General features: G+C 43.5%; 1 protein-coding gene across 1 annotated transcript; it reads right to left on the bottom strand.

Moving 5' to 3' along the window:
• Positions 1-1,465: 1,465 nt before the first annotated feature.
• On the bottom strand, positions 1,466-16,201 carry LOC133539704 (uncharacterized). Its single transcript, XM_061881811.1, has 7 exons — positions 16,087-16,201; positions 15,675-16,022; positions 7,125-7,391; positions 6,936-7,032; positions 1,992-2,052; positions 1,793-1,905; positions 1,466-1,594 (listed from the first exon to the last, which is right to left on the bottom strand). Exons 1-7 carry the CDS (start codon positions 16,130-16,132, stop codon positions 1,537-1,539), a joined length of 990 nt encoding a protein of 329 aa, XP_061737795.1. The 5' UTR covers positions 16,133-16,201; the 3' UTR covers positions 1,466-1,536.
• Positions 16,202-19,669: the final 3,468 nt, after the last annotated feature.

Below are 19,669 nucleotides of genomic sequence, written 5' to 3' on the forward strand. Positions count from 1 at the left end.
TGTCCTGCTGCAGCTTCGTGACTTCTCTCAGAGACTGGCGTCAACACACCCGTGGACACACCCCTCCGACTATCAGGTACTATTTAACTCACTTAAACACTAGCAACACTAGAATGATAAGGGATTCCCCAGAATTCCATCCATCCATTTTCTGCCGCTTATTCCCGTTCGGGGTCGCGGGGGGCGCTGGCGCCTATCTCAGCTACAATCGGGCGGAAGGCGGGGTACACCCTGGACAAGTCGCCACCTCATCACAGGGTCAACACAGATAGACAGACAACATTCACACTCACATTCACACACTAGGGACAATTTTAGTGTTGCCAATCAACCTATCCCCAGGTGCATGTCTTTGGAAGTGGGAGGAAGCCGGAGTACCCGGAGGGAACCCACGCATTCACGGGGAGAACATGCAAACTCCACACAGAAAGATCCCGAGCCTGGATTTGAACCCAGGACTACAGGACCTTCGTATTGTGAGGCAGACGCACTAACCCCTCTGCCACCGTGAAGCCCTTCCCCAGAATTATCCTAGTAAATGTGTCTAAAAACATGAAAATTGTGGTAAAAAGTCACCGCTTACCGGAGATCTGCGGACCTTCTGTCCTGCTGCAGCTTCGTGACTTCTCTCAGAGACTGGCGTCAACACACCCGTGGACACACCCTTCCGACTATCAGGTACTATTCAACTCAATTAAACACTAGCATCACTAAAAAGATAAGGGATTTCCCAGAACTATCCTAGTAAATGTGTCTAAAAACATCTGAATTGCTCCCAATGCAATGGCTTTTTTTTGTTGCTTTTTTCTAGTTTTTCACTCTAAATTTCCTCATCCATGAATCTTTCATCCTCGCTCAAATTAATGGGGAAATTGTCGCTTTCTCTGTCCGAATAGCTCTTGCTGCTGGAGGCTTACATTATAAACAATGTGAGGAGCCCTCACACCGGTGACGTCATCGTCTGCTACTTCCGGTAAAGGCAAGGCTTTTTTATTAGCGACCAAAAGTTGCGAACTTTATCGTCGATGTTCTCTACTAAATCCTTTCAGCAAAAATATGGCAATATGGCGAAATTATCAAGTATGACACATAGAATGGACCTGCTATCCCCGTTTAAATAAGAAAATCTCATTTCAGTAGGCCTTTAAATAGACAACCTTTTTTATACCAGTTGATCTGCCGCTTCTTTTTCTGCTCTGCCCCCCTCTACTGCGTGGGGAGGTTATCAAGCGGCCGCGGATCAGTTTCCATGAAGGAAGTGCAAGCTGTTTCCAAGTCGGGACCAGGGGTGGACTCCTCCTCCCGGCCTCCCTATGGACTGGACTTGGTTGAGTATATTTCTTCCTCGGCTCTGGGTTCAGATCTGAGGGTGTCGTCGTGGTTTGTGAAGCTCTTTGAGGGGTTTGAAAATGCAGTTCCCCTTTTAGTGTGACGATGCTTTTGACCAATCATGAGTCAGCGATCCTCACCATTTTTTTTGTTTATTGAACACTTATCATAGGGCAACTTTCATTGATCCTTAATCCTGCTGAGTCATCACAATGCGCTCGCCACTGCTGAGTAGACCACAAAGTCTCCGCTGTCCATCGCTGGTCTGAAGACAACAACACACTTTCCATGTGGGCACTACTGTGTGTGTGTGTGTGTGTGTGTGTGTGTGTGTGTGTGTGTGTGTGTGTGTGTGTGTGTGTGTGTGTGTGTGTGTGTGTGTGTGTGTGTGTGTGTGTGTGTGTGTGTGTGTGTGTGTGTGTGTGTGTGTGTGTGTGTGTGTGTGTGTGTGTGTGTGTGGTACCTGCTCACTGTCTTTTGTTTAAACTGGACAGAGGCGTAGCTGACTTCCTCTGTGCTGTGGCTCATTTCCTGTCTGTCTGGTCCAGCACGCTCTGCAGGCGACGGCAAATTACTCTGCACACACACACACACACACACATTTAAAAGTATGCACTCATCGCACAGGTGCATGATGGGATACTAGTCGCTCACATACTCACCGAGTGCTCCATCTCACCGTCCGGACCTTTGACGTTCTCGGCTGACGCCTTCCGCCAATTCCTGCAAAAACGCCAGAGCGCCACGTCAAACACATGCTAACCGTACGGATGCTAAGTGCGCTTATATTAACCGCGCATATGTGAAGTATGCTTATGCTAACCTTGCGGATGCTGAGTGTGTGTATGCTAACCGCACAGATGTTAAGTGTGCTTATATTAAACGCACATATGTGAAGTACGCTTATGCTAACCGCGCGGATGATAAGTGTGTGTATGCTAACCGTAAGAATGCTGAGTGTGTTTATGCTAAGTTAGCATCCGCATGAATGCTAAGTGTCTTATGCTAAGTATCTTATGTTAACCGTGCGGATGCTGAGTGTGTTTATGCTAACAGTGCGGATGATAAGTGAGCTCATGCTAACCGTACCAATGCTGAGTGTGTTTACGCTAAGTTAGCATCCGCATGAATGCTAAGTGTCTTATGCTAAGTTAGCATCCGCATGAATGCTAAGTGTCTTATGCTAAGTTAGCATCCGCATGAATGCTAAGTGTCTTCTGCTAAACGTGCGGATGCTGAATGTGTTGATGCTAACCGCACGGATGCTAAGTGTGCTTATATTAACCGCGCATATGCGAAGTACGCTTATGCTAGCCGCATGGATGCTAAATGTGTGTATGCTAACCGTACGAATGCTGAGTGTGTTTATGCTAAGTTAGCACCCGCATGAATGCTAAGTGTCTTATGCTAAGTTAGCATCCGCATGAATGCTAAGTGTCTTAAGTTAACCGTGCGGATGCTGAGTGTGTTTATGCTAACCATGCGGATGATAAGTGAGCTTATGCTAACCGTGCCAATGCTGAGTGTGTTTAGGCTAAGTTAGCATATGCATGAATGCTAAGTGTCTTATGTTAACCGTGTGGATGCTGAGTGTGTTTATGCTAACAGTGCGGATGATAAGTGAGCTCATGCTAACCGTACCAATGCTGGGTGTGTTTACGCTAAGTTAGTATCCGCATGAATGCTAAGTATCTTATGCTAAGTTAGCATCCGCATGAATGTTAAGTGTCTTCTGCTAAACGTGCGGATGCTGAGTGTGTTGATGCTAACCGCACGGATGCTAAGTGCTTATATTAACGGCGCATATGCAAAGTATGCTTATGCTTACCGCACGAATGCTGAGTGTATTTATGCTAAGTTAGCACCCGCATGAATGCCAAGTGTCTTATGTTAAGTTGGCATCCGCATGAATGCTAAGTGTTTTATGCTAAGTTAGGAGCCGCATGAATGCTAAGTATCTTATGTTAACAGTGCGGATGCTGAGTGTGTTTATGCTAACAGTGCGAATGATAAGTGAGCTCATGCTAACCGTACCAATGCTGAGTGTGTTTACGCTAAATTAGCATACACATGAATACCAAGTGTCTTACGCTAAGTTAGCATCCGCATGAATGTTAAGTGTCTTCTGCTAAACGTGCGGATACTGAGTGTGTTGATGCTAACCGCACGGATGCTAAGTGTCCTTATATTAACCGCGCATATGCGAAGTATGCTTATGCTAACTGTGCGGATTCTGAGTGTATTTATGCTAAGTTAGCACCCGCATGAATGCTAAGTGTCTTATGCTAAGTTGGCATCCGCATGAATGCTAAGTGTTTTATGCTAAGTTAGCAGCCGCATGAATGCTAAGTATTTTATGTTCACCGTGCGGCTGCTGAGTGTGTTTATGCTAATGGTGCGGATGCTGAGTGTGTTTATGCTAACAGTGCGGATGATAAGTGAGCTCATGCTAACCGTACCAATGCTGAGTGTGTTTACGCTAAGTTAGCATCCGCATGAATGCTAAGTACCTTATGTTAACCGTGCGGATGCTGAGTGTGTTTATGCTAACAGTGCGGATGATAAGTGAGCTCATGCTAACCGTACCAATGCTGAGTGTGTTTACGCTAAGTTAGCATCCGCATGAATGCTAAGTACCTTATGTTAACCGTGCGGATGCTGAGTGTGTTTATGCTAACAGTGCGGATGATAAGTGAGCTCATGCTAACCGTACCAATGCTAAGTGTGTTTACGCTAAGTTAGCATCCGCATGAATGCTAAGTGTCTTATGCTAAGTTAGCATCCGCATGAATGCTAAGTGTCTTCTGCTAAATGTGCGGATGCTGAGTGTGTTGATGCTAACCGCACGGATGCTAAGTGTGCTTATATTGACCGCGCATATGCGAAGTATGCTTATGCTCAAACACATGCTAACCGCACGGATGCTAAGTGTGCTTATATTAACCGCGCATATGTGAAGTATGCTTATGCTAACCTTGCGGATGCTGAGTGTGTTTATGCTTACCGCACAAATGTTAAGTGTGCTTATATTAAACGCGCATAGATGTTAAGTGTGTGTATGCTAACCGTAAAAATGCTGAGTGTGTTTATGCTAAATTAGCATCCGCATAAATGCTAAGTTTCTTATGCTAAGTTAGCATCCGCATGAATGCTATGTATCTTCTGCTAACCGTGCAAATACTAAGTGTGCTTATGCTAACCGCACGGATGCTAAGTGTCCTTATATGAACCGCGCAGATGCGAAGTATGCTTATGATAACTGTGCGGATGCTATGTGTGCTTATGCTTACCGCACGTATGCTGAGTGTGTTTATGCTAAGTTAGCATCCGCATGAATGCTAAGTGTCTCATGCTAAGTTAGCATCCGCATGAATGCTAAGTGTCTTAAGTTAACTGTGCTGATGCTGAGTGTTTATGCTAACAATGCGGATAATAAGTGAGCTTATGCTAGCCGTGCCAATGCTGAGTGTGTTTACGCTAAGTTAGCATCCGCATGAATGCTAAGTGTCTTATGCTAAGTTAGCATCCGCATGAATGCTAAGTACTTTATGTTAACCGTCCGGATGCTGAGTGTGTTTATGCTAACAGTGCGGATGATAAGTGAGCTTATGCTAACCGTGCCAATGCTGAGTTTGTTTATGCTAGCTGTGCGGATCATAAGTGAGCTTATGCTAACCGTGCCAATGCTGAGTGTGTTTACGCTAAGTTAGCATCCGCATGAATGCTAAGTGTCTTATGCTAAGTTTGCATCCGGATGAATGCTAAGTATCTTATGTTAACCGTGCGGATGCTGAGTGGGTTTATGCTAACATTGCGGCTGATAAGTGAGCTTTTGCTAACCGTGCGGATGCTGAGTGTGTTTATGCTAACTGTGCGGATGATAAGTGAGCTTATGCTAACCGTGACAATGCTGAGTGTGTTTATGCTAAGTTAGCATCCGCATGAATGCTAAGTACCTTATGTTAACTGTACGGATGCTGAGTGTGTTCATGCTAACAGAGCGGATAATAAGTGAGCTTATGCTAACCGTGCGGATGCTGAGTGTGTTTATGCTAACTGTGCGGATGATAAGTGAGCTTTTGCTAACCGTGCGGATGCTGAGTGTGTTTATGCTAACTGTGCGGATGATAAGTGAGCTTATGCTAACCGTGCCAATGCTGAGTGTATTTACGCTAAGTTAGCATCCGCATGAATGCTAAGTACCTTATGTTAACTGTACGGATGCTGAGTGTGTTTATGCTAACAGAGCGGATAATAAGTGAGCTTATGCTAACCGTGCGGATGCTGAGTGTGTTTATGCTAACTGTTTGGATGATAAGTGAGCTTATGCTAACCGTGCCAATGCTGAGTGTGTTTATGCTAACAGTGCGGCTTATAAGTGAGCTTTTGCTAACCGTGCGGATGCTGAGTGTGTTTATGCTAACTGTGCGAATGATAAGTGAGCTTATGCTAACCGTGCCAATGCTGAGTGTATTTACGCTAAGTTAGCATCCGCATGAATGCTAAGTACCTTATGTTAACTGTACGGATGCTGAGTGTGTTTATGCTAACAGAGTGGATAATAAGTGAGCTTATGCTAACCGTGCAGATGCTGAGTGTGTTTATGCTAACTGTGCGGATGATAAGTGAGTTTATGCTAACCGTGCGGATGCTGAGTGTGTTTATGCTAACTGTGCGGATGATAAGTGAGCTTATGCTAACCGTGCGGATGCCGAGTGTGTTTATGCTAACTGTGCGGATGATAAGTGAGTTTATGCTAACTGTGGCAATGCTGAGTGTGTTTACGCTAAGTTAGCATCCGCATGAATGCTAAGTGTCTCATGCTAAGTTAGCAGCCGCATGAATGCTAAGTATCTTATGTTAACCGTGCGGATGCTGAGTTTGTTTATGCTAACAGTGCGGCTGATAAGTGAGCTTATGCTAAACGTGCGGATACTGAGTGTGCTTATGCTAACTGTGCGGATGATAAGTGAGTTTATGCTAACCGTGGCAATGCTGAGTGTGTTTACGCTAAGTTAGCATCCGCATGAATGCTAAGTGTCTCATGCTAAGTTAGCAGCCGCATGAATGCTAAGTATCTTATGTTAACCGTGCGGATGCTGAGTTTGTTTATGCTAACAGTGCGGCTGATAAGTGAGCTTATGCTAAACGTGCGGATACTGAGTGTGCTTATGCTAACTGCACGGATGCTAAGTGTCCTTATATTAACCGAGCATATGCAAAGTATGCTTATGCTAAACGTGCGGATGCATACCGCACGAATGCTGAGTGTGTTTATGCTAAGTTAGCATCCGCATGAATGCTAAGTGTTTTATGCTAAGTTAGCAGCCGCATGAATGCTAAGTATCTTATGTTAACAGTGCGGATGCTGAGTGTGTTTATGCTAACCGTGCGGATGCTGAGTGAGCTTATGCTAGCCGCACGGATGCTAAGTGTGCTTATGCTAACTGCGCATATGCGAAGTATGCTTATGCTGAGGGTGTTTATGCTAACCGCACAAATCCTAAGTGTGCTTATGTTGCCTGCACGGATGCTAAGTGTGTTTATGCTAACCGCGTATGTGCTAGGTGGGCTTATCAGCAGGCTAACGACTCTAACTTAGCCACCTTTTAACGATGAAAATGATCAGGATAGAACTCAGCAACACCAAAAGAAGGCCAAAGGTTCCGCCAAGAATCGGTGCGAGCAACCCATCGAGTGAATCTGCGAAAAGAAGAACGCGTGTGATGAGCTTTGGATTGATGAACGGGACGTTCCAAAGTGAGACTGACGAGCGAAAAAAAGAAATAATTTACCGGATTTATGCGCTTCCACGTTCAAACTGAAGGGCAGCGACGTTGTCCCGGTGTCCCTGGCCAGTGCGCACGTGTAGTTGCCGGACTCGCCCGTGGTCAGCGGGCCCAGCTGCAGGGTGGGGCCAGATTCTACCAGGGCGTGGCCGTCTCGGAACCAGCGCACCTCCAGCTGTTGGAAGGAGCAGCGGCAAGCGCAGCTCAAAATCACCTTGTCGCCCTCTGTCACCCTGGGGCGGGCACTGCTTAACACCACCATCTGGGCCTCATCTATTGGAGCGCAGACGACACAGGGTTGGACTCGGACACTTGTTACCGTGGAAACACCATCAGCAGCGAGCATGCTAATCGTACCCATGCTAATTTTGTTTATGCGAACTGAATTGATGATTCACTAACTGTAGTGATGATAATTGTTTCTATGTTAACAGTATAGATGCTAATTGTGACTATGCTAACAGTATAGCGCAGGGGTCACCAACGCGGTGCCCGCGGGCACCATGCCGCCCGTAAGGACCAGATGAGTCGCCCGCTGGCCTGTTCTAAAAATAGCTCAAATAGCAGCACTTACCAGTGAGCTGCCTCTATTTTTTTTTTTATTTTATTTACTAGCAGGGCTTCACAGTGGCAGAGGGGTTAGTGCGTCTGCCTCACAATACGAAGGTCCTGCAGTCCTGGGTTCAAATCCAGGCTCGGGATCTTTCTGTGTGGAGTTTGCATGTTCTCCCCGTGAATGCGTGGGTTCCCTCCGGGTACTCCGGCTTCCTCCCACTTCCAAAGACATGCACCTGGGGATAGGTTGATTGGCAACACTAAATTGGCCCTAGTGTGTGAATGTGAGTGTGAATGTTGTCTGTCTATCTGTGTTGGCCCTGTGATGAGGTGGCGACTTGTCCAGGGTGTACCCTGCCTTCCGCCCGATTGTAGCTGAGATAGGCGCCAGCACCCCCCGCGACCCCGAAAGGGAATAAGCGGTAGAAAATGGATGGATGGATATTTACTAGCAAGCTGGTCTCGCTTTGCTCGACATTTTTAATTCTAAGAGAGACAAAACTCAAATAGAATTTGAAAATCCAAGAAAACATTTTAAAAGACTTGGTCTTCACTTGTTTAAATACATTCATTTATTTTTTTACTTTGCTTCTTATAACTTTCGGAAAGACCATTTTAGAGAAAATAATGCAAACACCTCATTCTGTTTTTAATTTGTTTTAGGAGTCTTTTTACATGTTTTTTTAGGAGTATTTCTACGTGTTTTATGAGTTTTTTTTACGTGTTTTAGGAGTCTTAATGTGTTTTAGGAATCTTACTATGTGTTTTAGGAGTCTTGTTGTGTGTTTTAGGAGTATTTTACGTCTTAGATGTCACTGTGCATCTCTTCGGAGTCATTTTATGTGTTTTGGAGTCGTTTTTAATGTTTTAGAGCAGTGGTGTCAAACTCAAATACAGAGTGGGCCAAAATTTAAAACTGAACAAAGCCGCGGGCCGAGGTTGAACAAATTAATCCTTTAATAGGGACCCAAACAAGTTTTGCATTGTTTGTCTCTCGATAATACATCCAAATGTGACATTAGCAACGCGTCTTTAGTGTAATCGCTGGAAGACATCGTCAAACATGTTGAAAGAGTTGGTGAAGGAGCGACTAATGGCGGCAGCTGATGAAATATTCGCGCTGTTTGAAAAAACAGTAGCGTCGTACGAGAAGGAACTTTCTCGAACAAGAGAGAAGGAACGACAACTGGAAGCTGTTAGCGAGACTCAAACGGTGCTAAGCATAAAACGTATGTTTACTATTTTTCTACTTAAAACATAAAGTCTGTATTAAATAAGGGACATTTTTTTATTTATTTTCCTGTCTCCAGCAAACTAGGCTAATTTCATTCAGTCCATACACGATTCAAAGTGCAAATTACTAGAAGGAGAAACAGAAAGAGAAAATAATAAAAAATAATTTAAAATCATAACACAATCATAATTCAAATTAAAGTCAAATAGTGTGGATTAAATAATGCCAGTTGTCATATTCTGAATAAAGGCTTTTCAGCCTTGATTTGAGCATTGCTAACTTTCAGAATCCAGAAATACTTTTATTACACCCCGAGGGGAAATTAAGATTTTCAGCACAATCCATTTCAAGAGATAGACCATGAATTGATTAACGTGGACCCCGACTTAAACAAGTTGAAAAACTTATTGGGGTGTTACCATTTAGTGGTCAATTGTACGGAATATGTACTGAACTGTGAAATCTACTAATAAAAGTATCAATCAAAGACAAACATTACAGGGAGACCGAACAGGATCCCTGATGGGTCTGACAACTTCTAGCGCCCCTTACAAAAAATGTGAGAATTAGGTCAGGTCAATGCTGGAGGAGAAGGGGTCCAGACTGAGGCCAAAGCGAATAAAAACCATATAGCAATAGCACACTTAAACATGTGTGTAAGAGGGTTAACATCAAAGAACAAAACTTAGTCTGCTTTCTAAATCACCCTTCAAGTAGACATGCACCGTTATGTATTTGTTGTTAGTTAGTTGGTCAATCTGCTGGTAACCAAAAAGTGAAAAAACTGCTAGCAAGAGGCAGCTGACAATACATGTAATGCAGATGTGATCTATTCTGCCTATGAAGCAAACGTTACAATATTTACATAATTTAATTTTCATTTAGCATTGGTTTTATTTTACTGCTTTTTGAGTTTAGTTAAAAAAAACTAATTTAAAACGGCGTGGCGCAGTGGGAGAGTGACCGTGCGCAACCTGAGGGTCCTTGGTTCAATCCCCACCTGTACCAACCTCGTCACGTCCGTTGTGTCCTGAGCAAGACACTTCACCCTTGCTCCTGATGGGTGCTTGTTAGCGCCTTGCATGGCAGCTCCCTCCATCAGTGTGTGAATGGGTGAATGTGGAAAAAGTGTCAAAGCGCTTTGAGTACCTTGAAAGTAGAAAAGCGCTATACAAGTACAACCATTAACCATTAATATTGACCAAGCAAGGCTTATATAACTTTATAGTGACATACAAAATCCAGTTTCAAATAATAATTAAAAAATATCAATGGCATATCAAATTAAATAAAAACACAAATTTAATGCCTTTTTTCGGCGGCGGGTTTGAGTTGGGACGGGGATTTGGTGGTAGCGGGGGTGTATATTGTAGCGTCCTGGAAGAGTTAGTGCTACAAGGGGTTCTGGGTATTTGTCCGGTTGTGTTTATGTTGTTTTACGGTGCGGATGTTCTCCCGAAATATGTTTGTCATTCTTGTTTGCTGTGAGTTCACAGTGTGGCGCATATTTGTAACAGTGTTAACCTTGTTTATACGGCCACCCTCAGTGTGACCTGTATGGCTGTTGACCAAGTATGCCTTGCATACACTTGCGTGTGTTTGTATGAGCCGCATATATTATGTGAGTGGGCCGGCACGCTGTTTTTATGGAAGAAAAGCGGACGTGGCGACATGTAGAGAACGCCAAAAGCAGTGCTTTTACGGCCCGCCCCCAATATTATTGTCCGGGTGGAAATGGGGGGAAATTTGGGGGTGGCACTGAACTTCGGGAGTCTCCCGGGAAAATTGGGAGGGTTGGCGAGTATGCGTATTAGCAGTGAATGTGGTGTTACAGCGGCGGGCCAGCTCTAATGTTAATTTGATATTGCTTCAAGGGCCAAATGAAATTACACGGCGGGCCAATTTTGGCCCGCGGGCCAGAGTTTGACACCCATATTTTAGAAGTTGGTTGTTGTGTTTGTAAATGTTTTACTAGTCATTTTAATGTGTTAAGTCATTTTATGCATTTGTGTTTCGCACAAGAGGTAGAACATCTCAGTCTGTGTTTTCTGGAATAAGAGAAAAAATACAATCTTAAAAATTATTTTAGGATTTTTAAACACATATACCTTTTTACCTTTTAAATTCCTTCCTCTTCTTTCCTGACTATTTAAATCAATGTTCAAGTGAATTTATTTTTTTTTATTGTAAAGAATAATAAATACATTTTAATTTAAGTCGTCATTATAGCTTCTGTTTTTTCGATGAAGAATATTTGTGAAATATTTCTTCAAAGTTATTATGTAAAATAAAATAAAAATATTCTGGCAAATCTCGAAAATCTGTCGCATCAAATTTAAATCTTATTTCAAAGTCTTTTGAATTTCTTTTAAAATTTTTGTTCTGGAAAATCTAGAAAAAATAATGATTTGTCTTTGTTAGAAATATAGCTTGGCCCAATTTGTTATATATTCTGACAAAGTGCAAATTGGATTTTAACCTCTGCGATGAGGTGGCAACTTGTCCAGGGTGTACCCCGCCTTCCGCCCGATTGTGGCTGAGATAGGCACCAGCGCCCTCCGCGAACCCAAAGGGAATAAGCGTTAGAAAATGGATGGATTTTAACCTATTTAAAACATGTCACCAAAATTCAAAAATTAATCTTAATCAGGAAAAATTACCAATGATGTTACATAAATTATTTTTTTTATTTTTTCAAAAAGATTCGAATTATCTTGTTTTTGTCTTCATATTTTTCTGTTGAATATTGAATTTTAAAGAGTCGAAATTGAAGATAAACAATGTTTCAAAATTAATTTGTAATTTTTTTCGTGTTTTCTCCTCTTTTAAACCGTTCAATTAGATGTTTTTTCATCATTTATTTTGTACAAAAAACCTTCCGTAAAAGGAAAAAAATGTACGACGGAATGACAGACAGAAATACCAATTTTTTATATATATAGATTTATTTATTAAAGGTAAATTGAGCAAATTGGCTATTGCTGGCAATTTATTTAAGTGTGTATCAAACTGGTAGCCCTTCGCATTAATCAGTACCCAAGAAGTAGCTCTTGGTTTCTAAAAGGTTGGTGATCCCTGGTATAGATGCTAATTGTGACTATGCTAACCGTACTGATGCTAAGTGTGCTTATGTTAACAGACATGATGCTAAGTGTGCTTATGTTAACCATATTGATGCTAAAGGGATAAATCTTCCTATAATAATATTAGTAATATTGGATTAGATTTATATAGCGCTTTTTCTATCGACTATGCTAATCGTACTGATGCTAATTGTGACATGCTAACCGTACTGATGCTAAGTGCGCCTGTGCTAAAGTTGCTAATGCTAGGAAGGCCTATTCTAATCATTTTAATGCTAACTATAGCTCGGTTGGTATAGCTCGGTTGGTAGATTGTCCGTGCCAGCAACTTGAGGGTTGCAGGTTTGATTCCCGCTTCCACCATCCTAGTCACTGCCGTTGTGTCCTTGGGCAAGACACTTTATCCCTGTGCTCCCAGTGCCACCCACACTGGTTTAAATGTAACTTAGATATTGGCTTTCACTATGTAAAGCGCTTTGAGTCACTAGAGAAAAGCGCTATATAAATATAATTCACTTCACTTCAACTAAAATTGTGGTAATAAGTCGCCTCTTACCGGAGATCAGCAGAGCCAGCGTCCTCCTGCAGCTTCGTGACTTCTCTCAGAGACTCTGGCGTCAAAACACCCGTGGCCACACACCTCCGACTTTAAGGTACTCTTTAACTCACTAAAACACTAGCAACACAATAGGCAGATAAGGCATTTCCCAGAATTATTTTAGTAAATGTGTCTAAAAACATCTGAATCACTCTCACTTGCCCTCGCCTTTTTTTTTTCTTCCAGGCCTTCACTCAAAATTTCTTCATCCACAAGTCTTTCATCCTCGCTCAAAATATTGGGGAAATTGTCGCTTTCTCAGTCCGAATAGCTCTTGCTGCTGGAGGCTCCCATTATAAACAATGCGAGGATGTGTGGAGCCCTCACACCGGTGACGTATTAAGTCGGCTCTTACCGGAGACTTCAGTGGATTATGGGACCTCCTGCAGCTCAAAAAGGCAGCTGTGATCTTGGCTCCTCGGCTTCTCTCAGAGACACTGGCGTTCACCGCGGCCATCCGACTTTCAGGTATGTCTTTACAATCTCACTTTATTAAAACAATAAGCAGATAAGGAATCTTCCAGAATTATCCTAGTAAATGTGTCTAATTACATCTGAAATGCCGCCTAGAGCCGTCGTCTTTTCTTTTTTCTTTTTCTTTTTTCTAGTACTTCACACTAAACGTCCTCATCCACAAATTTTTCATCCTCGCTCAAATTAATGGGGTAATTGTCGCTTTCTCGGTCCGAATAGCTCTTGCTGCTGGAGGCTATGATTGTAAACAATGTGAGGATGTGAGGAGCCCTACAACCTGTGACGTCACGCGCACATCGTCTGCTACTTCCGGTAAAGGCAAGGCTTTTTTATTAGCGACCAAAAGTTGCGAACTTTATCGTCGATGTTCTCTACTAAATCCTTTCAGCAAAAATATGGCAATATCGTATAATGATCAAGTATGACACATAAATGGACCTGCTATCCCCGTTTAAATAAGAAAATCTCATTTCAGTAGGCCTTTAATGCTAAGTGTGTCTATGCTAATTGTATTAATGTTAACTGTACTGATGCTAAATGTCCTAAGTGTGCCTAAGCTAACCATACGGAAGCTAAGGGTGCCCTTTCTAATCATACTAATACTAAATGTGCTAAGTGTCCCTATGCTATCGGTATAGCTCGGTTGGTAGAGTGGCCGTGCCAGCAACTTGAGGGTTGCAGGTTCGATTCCCGCTTCTGCCATCCTAGTCACTGCCGTTGTGTCCTTGGGCAAGACACTTTACCCACCTGCTCCCAGTGCCACCCACACTGGTTTAAATGTAACTTAGATATTGGGTGTCACTATGTAAAGCGCTTTGACTCACTAGAGAAAAGCGCTATATAAATATAATTCACTTCACTGTACTGATGCAAAGTGTGCCTATGCTGACCGTACTAATTCCTAATGTGCTAAGTGTGCCTATGCTAATTGTACTGATGCTAAATGTGCTAAGTGTGTCTATGCTAACTGCACTGAGGCTAAGTGTGCCTATGCTAACCGTACTAATGCCAAATGTGCTAACTGTGCGTATGCTAACTGTACTGATGCTAAGCACGTCTATGCTAAAGGCCTACTGAAATGAGATGTTCTTATTTATAGGGACGGCGTGGCGCAGTGGTAGAGTGGCCGTGCGCAACCCGAGGGTCCATGGTTCAAATCCCACCTAGTACCAACCTCGTCACGTCCGTTGTGTCCTGAGCAAGACACTTCACCCTTGCTCCTGATGGGTGCTGGATAGCGCCTTGCATGGCAGCTCCCCCATCAGTGTGTGAATGATTGTGTGAATGGATGAATGTGGAAGTAGTGTCAAAGCGCTTTGAGTACCTTGAAGGTAGAGAAGCGCTATATAAGTACAACCCATTTATCATTTATTTATTTAAACGGGGATAGCAGGTCCATTCTATGTGTCATACTTGATCATTTCGCGATATTGCCATATTTTTGTTGAAAGGATTTAGCAGAGAACATCGACGATAAAGTTCGCAACTTTTGGTCGCTAATAAAAAAGCCTTGCCTGTACCGGAAGTAGCAGACGATGTGCGCGTGACGTCACGGGTTGTGGAGCTCCTCACGTCCTCACATTGTTTACAATCATGGCCACCAGCAGCGAGAGCGATTCGGACCGAGAAAGCAACGATTTCCCCATTAATTTGAGTGAGGATGAAAGATTTGTGGATGAGGATAGTGAGAGTGAAGGACTAGAAAGAAAAAAAAGACAGGGCAGTGGGAGCGATTCAGATGTTATTAGACACATTTACAAGGATAATTCTGGAAAATCCCTTATCTGCTTATTGTGTTACTTGTGTTTTAGTGAGATTATATGGTCGTACCTGAAAGTCGGAGGGGTGTGGCCACGGGTGTGGTGACCGCCAGTGTCTCTGAGGGAAGCCACGTTTCTCGACGAGGCGAAGCAAAGGCAGCTTTTTCTTCCCCCCTCCTCCACGGTGGAAGCATCCCACGTTTAGGGGCGGCCGGTCGGAGGAGGCAAGAGAGCCCGCGGCTGCCTCTTTGACAGGTGCACGAGGAACGACGCAAGCTCCGCTCATGTCTACGGTAAGAGCCGACTTATTACCACAATTTTCTCACCGAAACCTGCCGCTTGACAGACATGTGGTAGGGAACCATGTTCGCTTGACCACTCTATTCTATAGTAAAGCTTGACCTTCGAGAATGTAAACAAGGAAACACCGGCTGTGTTCGTGTTGCTGAAGGCAGCCGCAATACACCGCTTCCCACCTTCATCTTTCTTCTTTGACGTCTCCATTATTAATTGAACAAATTGCAAAAGATTCAGCAACACAGATGTCCAGAATACTGTGTAATTATGCAATTAAAGCAGACTACTTATAGCTGGGATCGGGCTGGAACAAAATGTCCGCTACAATCCGTGACGTCATGCGCACGCGTCATCATACCGCGACGCTTTCAACAGGATACTATGCGCGAACTTTAAAATTGCAATTTAGTAAACTAAAAAGGCCGTATTGGCATGTGTTGCAATGTAAATATTTCATCATTGATATATAAACTATCAGACTGCGTGGTCGGTAGTAGTGGGTTTCAGTAGGCCTGCTAATTGTGCCTATACTAACCGCACTGATGTTAACCATACCGATGACGTTGACCTTTACCCCCGTGATGCCAGTGAAATGTCCAATGGAATCAGCAGCCTCCATCCGGAAGCGGAGCACCCCGTTGTCCGTTTTCCGGACGTCGTGGATCACAAGCGTGCAGTTTCCCTCCAAGTCTCCCAGGTACTGGTAGCGCGAGCCAGGGCGGGGCCTGGCGCTGTCGTACACGGACGGCGTGGAGCCGTGACAGATGAGGTGGTCGACGCACCACACCGCCCTGACGACCGCCATGAGAGGCGTGAACGTGCAGCCGACGGCGAGCGTGGAGCCTCTGACCGCGCACGGGGCCGACGTCTGGTAGCGCACGCGAGCGACCTCCCTCGCCAGACCTGCCGACAGGCCACGTCCTCATGAGCACGGGGTCACGTGACCCGTCCGAAATCGGTTACTCACCTGTCAGGAGCAACGCCGCGAGCACACACTGACGCCAAAACGCCATCTTGGAGGACAAAGGCGGCGACACGCTGAAAAGAGGAAGTGAGTACGTTGGGAAAGAACACTTCCGCCTCTTTCACTTTTTCTTTTCCTCTGCGGTGGAACAAGAGAAGGAACGCGGTCAAGTACCGTGAACAATTTTCATTTAAAAAAAAAAAAGTTTGGATTTCACTTATTGTTAAACTTATCCATTATTATTATTATTATTGTTGTTATTATTATTACTATTAATGCTCACGGTCACGTGACTGGATGGTGGTGGTGATGGGGGGCGGGGGGACTAGGGAGTACCAGCACATGAAGGAGTGGGATGTTGTAAGGAGGTCTCACTCTGACCACAATTTCCCTGCCAACTTGAAACGCACACACTGAAAAAATCAAAACATGCGGGGGACATTTTGATATTCACCATTTTCAAAACCAATACAATATTTATTGTTTTTTAAAAACATTTATTGATTTTCAGACACATTAAAGGCCTACTGAAAGCCACTACTACCGACCACGCAGTCTGATAGTTTATGTATCAATGATGAAATATTAACATTGCAACACATTGGCATGTGTTGCAATGTCTCGGAGAGACAAGACGCACATCTCGTCGTCAGGGAATAGAATAGAATAGAGTAGAAAGTACTTTATTGATCCCTGGGGGAAATTCAGCACTACAGTTTGCTCACAATAAACAATAATAATAATAAATAATATATAACATATATTATATATATAATATATGGAGAATGGAGGAATGCTGTCTGAACGGCACGGGAACACGAGACAAATGAAACACGGAGGAGGAGAAAACACAGAGAGAGAGAGCGCATAAAGCTTGACACGAGTTGGCTTATATTGTACGAAACAGGAAACTACGTTCTGGCCCGGAATGCAGGTTTGCACTGGCTTAAGAAGCCCAGGAAGCTCAACAGCGACTGGTGTGTAGAGCAGTGGTCCCCAACCACCGGGTACCGGGCCGTGGCCCGATTGCTACCGGGCCGCAGAATAATTTTTTATTAAAAAAAAAAATATATATATATATATTTTATTTTTATTTTATTTTATTAAATAAATCAATCAATCAATCAATGTTTACTTATATAGCCCTAAATCCCTAGTGTCTCAAAGGGCTGCACAAACCACTACGACATCCTCGGTAGGCCCACATAAGGGCAAGGAAAACTCACACTCAGTGGGACATCGGTGACAATGATGACTATGAGAACCTTAGAGAGGAGGAAAGCAATGGATGTCGAGCGGGTCTAACATGATACTGTGAAAGTTCAATCCATAATGGATCCAACACAGTCGCGAGAGTCCAGTCCAAAGCGGATCCAACACAGCAGCGAGAGTCCCGTTCACAGCGGAGCCAGCAGGAAACCATCCCAAGCGGAGGCGGATCAGCAGCGCAGAGATGTCCCCAGCCGTTACACAAGCAAGCAGTACATGGCCACCGGATCGGACCGGACCCCCTCCACAAGGGAGAGTGGGACATAGAAGAAAAAGAAAAGAAACGGCAGATCAACTGGTCTAAAAAGGGAGTCTATTTAAATCAACATAAAAAACACAATATACACTTACAATTAGTGCACCAACCACAAAAACCTCCCTTTTTCATGACAAAGAAAAAAAAAGGACCCCCCCCCCCCCCCCCTACAAAAAGGTTGGGGACCACTGGTGTAGAGTGCTGATTGATTGACGATTGAATGCAGCCGGCGTGACTCCCGCATGCACGCTCTGGAGGTAACTGCGCAAGAGTGCGTTTATAAGTTATATCAACATTTTTTTTGTATGCCCGTTTTGTCGAAGAAAACTTTTTATATGGCAACACACTAAATATGCGATATTTTCCCCCAAAAAACATTTTTAAGTGTAATATTTGACGTGGCGTGCCTTGAAAGGTTAATAATTCATAACAACGTTGACTTTTAATAATAATTTTTTTGAGCAGAGACCGTTTTAAAGGCCTACTGAAACTCACTACCACTGACCACGCAGTCTGATAGTTTGTATATCAATGATGAAATATTTGATGTATAAACTTTGATATTCGCTGCTGCTGCTCCCAAGCTTTGGAACGACCTACCTCTGAGTATTAGACAAGCCTCCTCTCTTCCTGTTTTTAAATCTCTCTTAAAAACATACTTTTATTCCTTGGCTTTTAACATTAAGTGATATCCATCCTGCAATGGCGCCCCATTATACACCTGCTGTGAACCTGTTTTTATGTTTTATTTATTTATTTTTTATCATGTTCTGTTTGTGTTGTGTTGTTTGCTCGGTCCTCGTATTATCTTTTAACCTGCCCATTGTACAGCACTTTGGCTAACCCTGTGGTAAATTTTAAATGTGCTTTACTAATAAAGTTGATTTGATTTGATTTAACATTGCAACGCATGCCAATACGGCCGGTTTAGTTTACTAAATTACAATCTTCAATTTCCCGTGGAGTTTCTTGTTGAAAACGTCGCGGAATGATGACGCGTGCGCGTGACGTCTCGGGTTGTAGCGGACATGTTAGCCCAGCACCACTTACGGCTAAAAGTCAGCTCTTTTCATGGCATAATTACACAGTAATTTGGACATCTGTGTAGCTGAATCTTTTGCAATTTCTTCAATTAATAATGGAGACTATAAAGAATAATCCTGTTGGTGGAAAGCGGTGGATTGCAGCTGCCTTTAGCACCAAAACACAGCCGGTGTTTCCTTGTTTGTTGTGAAGTTTTAACACAGAGCGGTGAAGCGAACATGTTTCTCTACGTCAACCAGCAAGTTTTTGGATGGGAAAATTGTGATATTAAGTCGGCTCTTACCGGAGACTTCAGTGGATTATGGGACCTCCTCCTGCAGCTCAAAAAGGCAGCTGTGATCTTGGCTCCTCGGCTTCTCTCCGAGACACTGGTGTTCACCGCGGCCATCCGGCTTTCAGGTATGTCTTTACAATTTCACTAAAACGCTATTAAAACAATAAGCAGATAAGGGACCTTCAAGAATTATCCTAGTAAATGTGTCTAATTACATCTGAAACGCCGCCTAGAGCCGTCGCCGTTTCTTTTTTTTCCTAGTACTTCACTCTAAACGTCCTCATCCACGAATCTTTCATCCTCGCTCAAATTAATGGGGAGATTGTCGCTTTCTCGGTCCGAATAGCTCTAGCTACTGCTGGCTATGATTTTAAACAATGTGAGGATGTGAGGAGCCCTACAACCCGTGACGTCACGCGCACATCGTCTGCTACTTCCGGTAAAGGCAAGGCCTGTTTATTAGCGACCAAAAGTTGCGAACTTTATCGTCGATGTTCTCTACTAAATCCTTTCAGCAAAAATATGGCAATATCGCGAGGTGAGCAAGTATGACACATAGAATGGACCTGCTATCCCCGTTTGAATAAGAACATCTCATTTCAAAAAAAGTCTGCGGGCTATAGAGCCTTTTCATTTCGGGCTCCAGTACTCTGGAATGCCCTCCCGGTAAAAGTTCGAGATGCCACCTCAGTAGAAGCATTTAAGTCTCAACTTAAAACTCATTTGTGTACTCTAGCCTTTAA

The sequence above is a fragment of the Nerophis ophidion genome, linkage group LG21, assembly GCF_033978795.1.
Source record: "Nerophis ophidion isolate RoL-2023_Sa linkage group LG21, RoL_Noph_v1.0, whole genome shotgun sequence".
Lineage (NCBI taxonomy): Eukaryota > Metazoa > Chordata > Actinopteri > Syngnathiformes > Syngnathidae > Nerophis > Nerophis ophidion.

Bases quoted from the DNA above. Each gene is read 5' to 3' on its own strand.
- LOC133539704 (XM_061881811.1), bottom strand. From the start codon at position 16,132: ATGGCGTTTTGGCGTCAGTGTGTGCTCGCGGCGTTGCTCCTGACAG. The intron at 1,906-1,991 runs GTGAGTATGTGA...GTGTGTGTGCAG, and splicing joins ACGGTGAGATGGAGCACTCG to AGTAATTTGCCGTCGCCTGC. The intron at 1,595-1,792 runs GTACCACACACA...TGTTGTCTTCAG, and splicing joins AAACAAAAGACAGTGAGCAG to ACCAGCGATGGACAGCGGAG.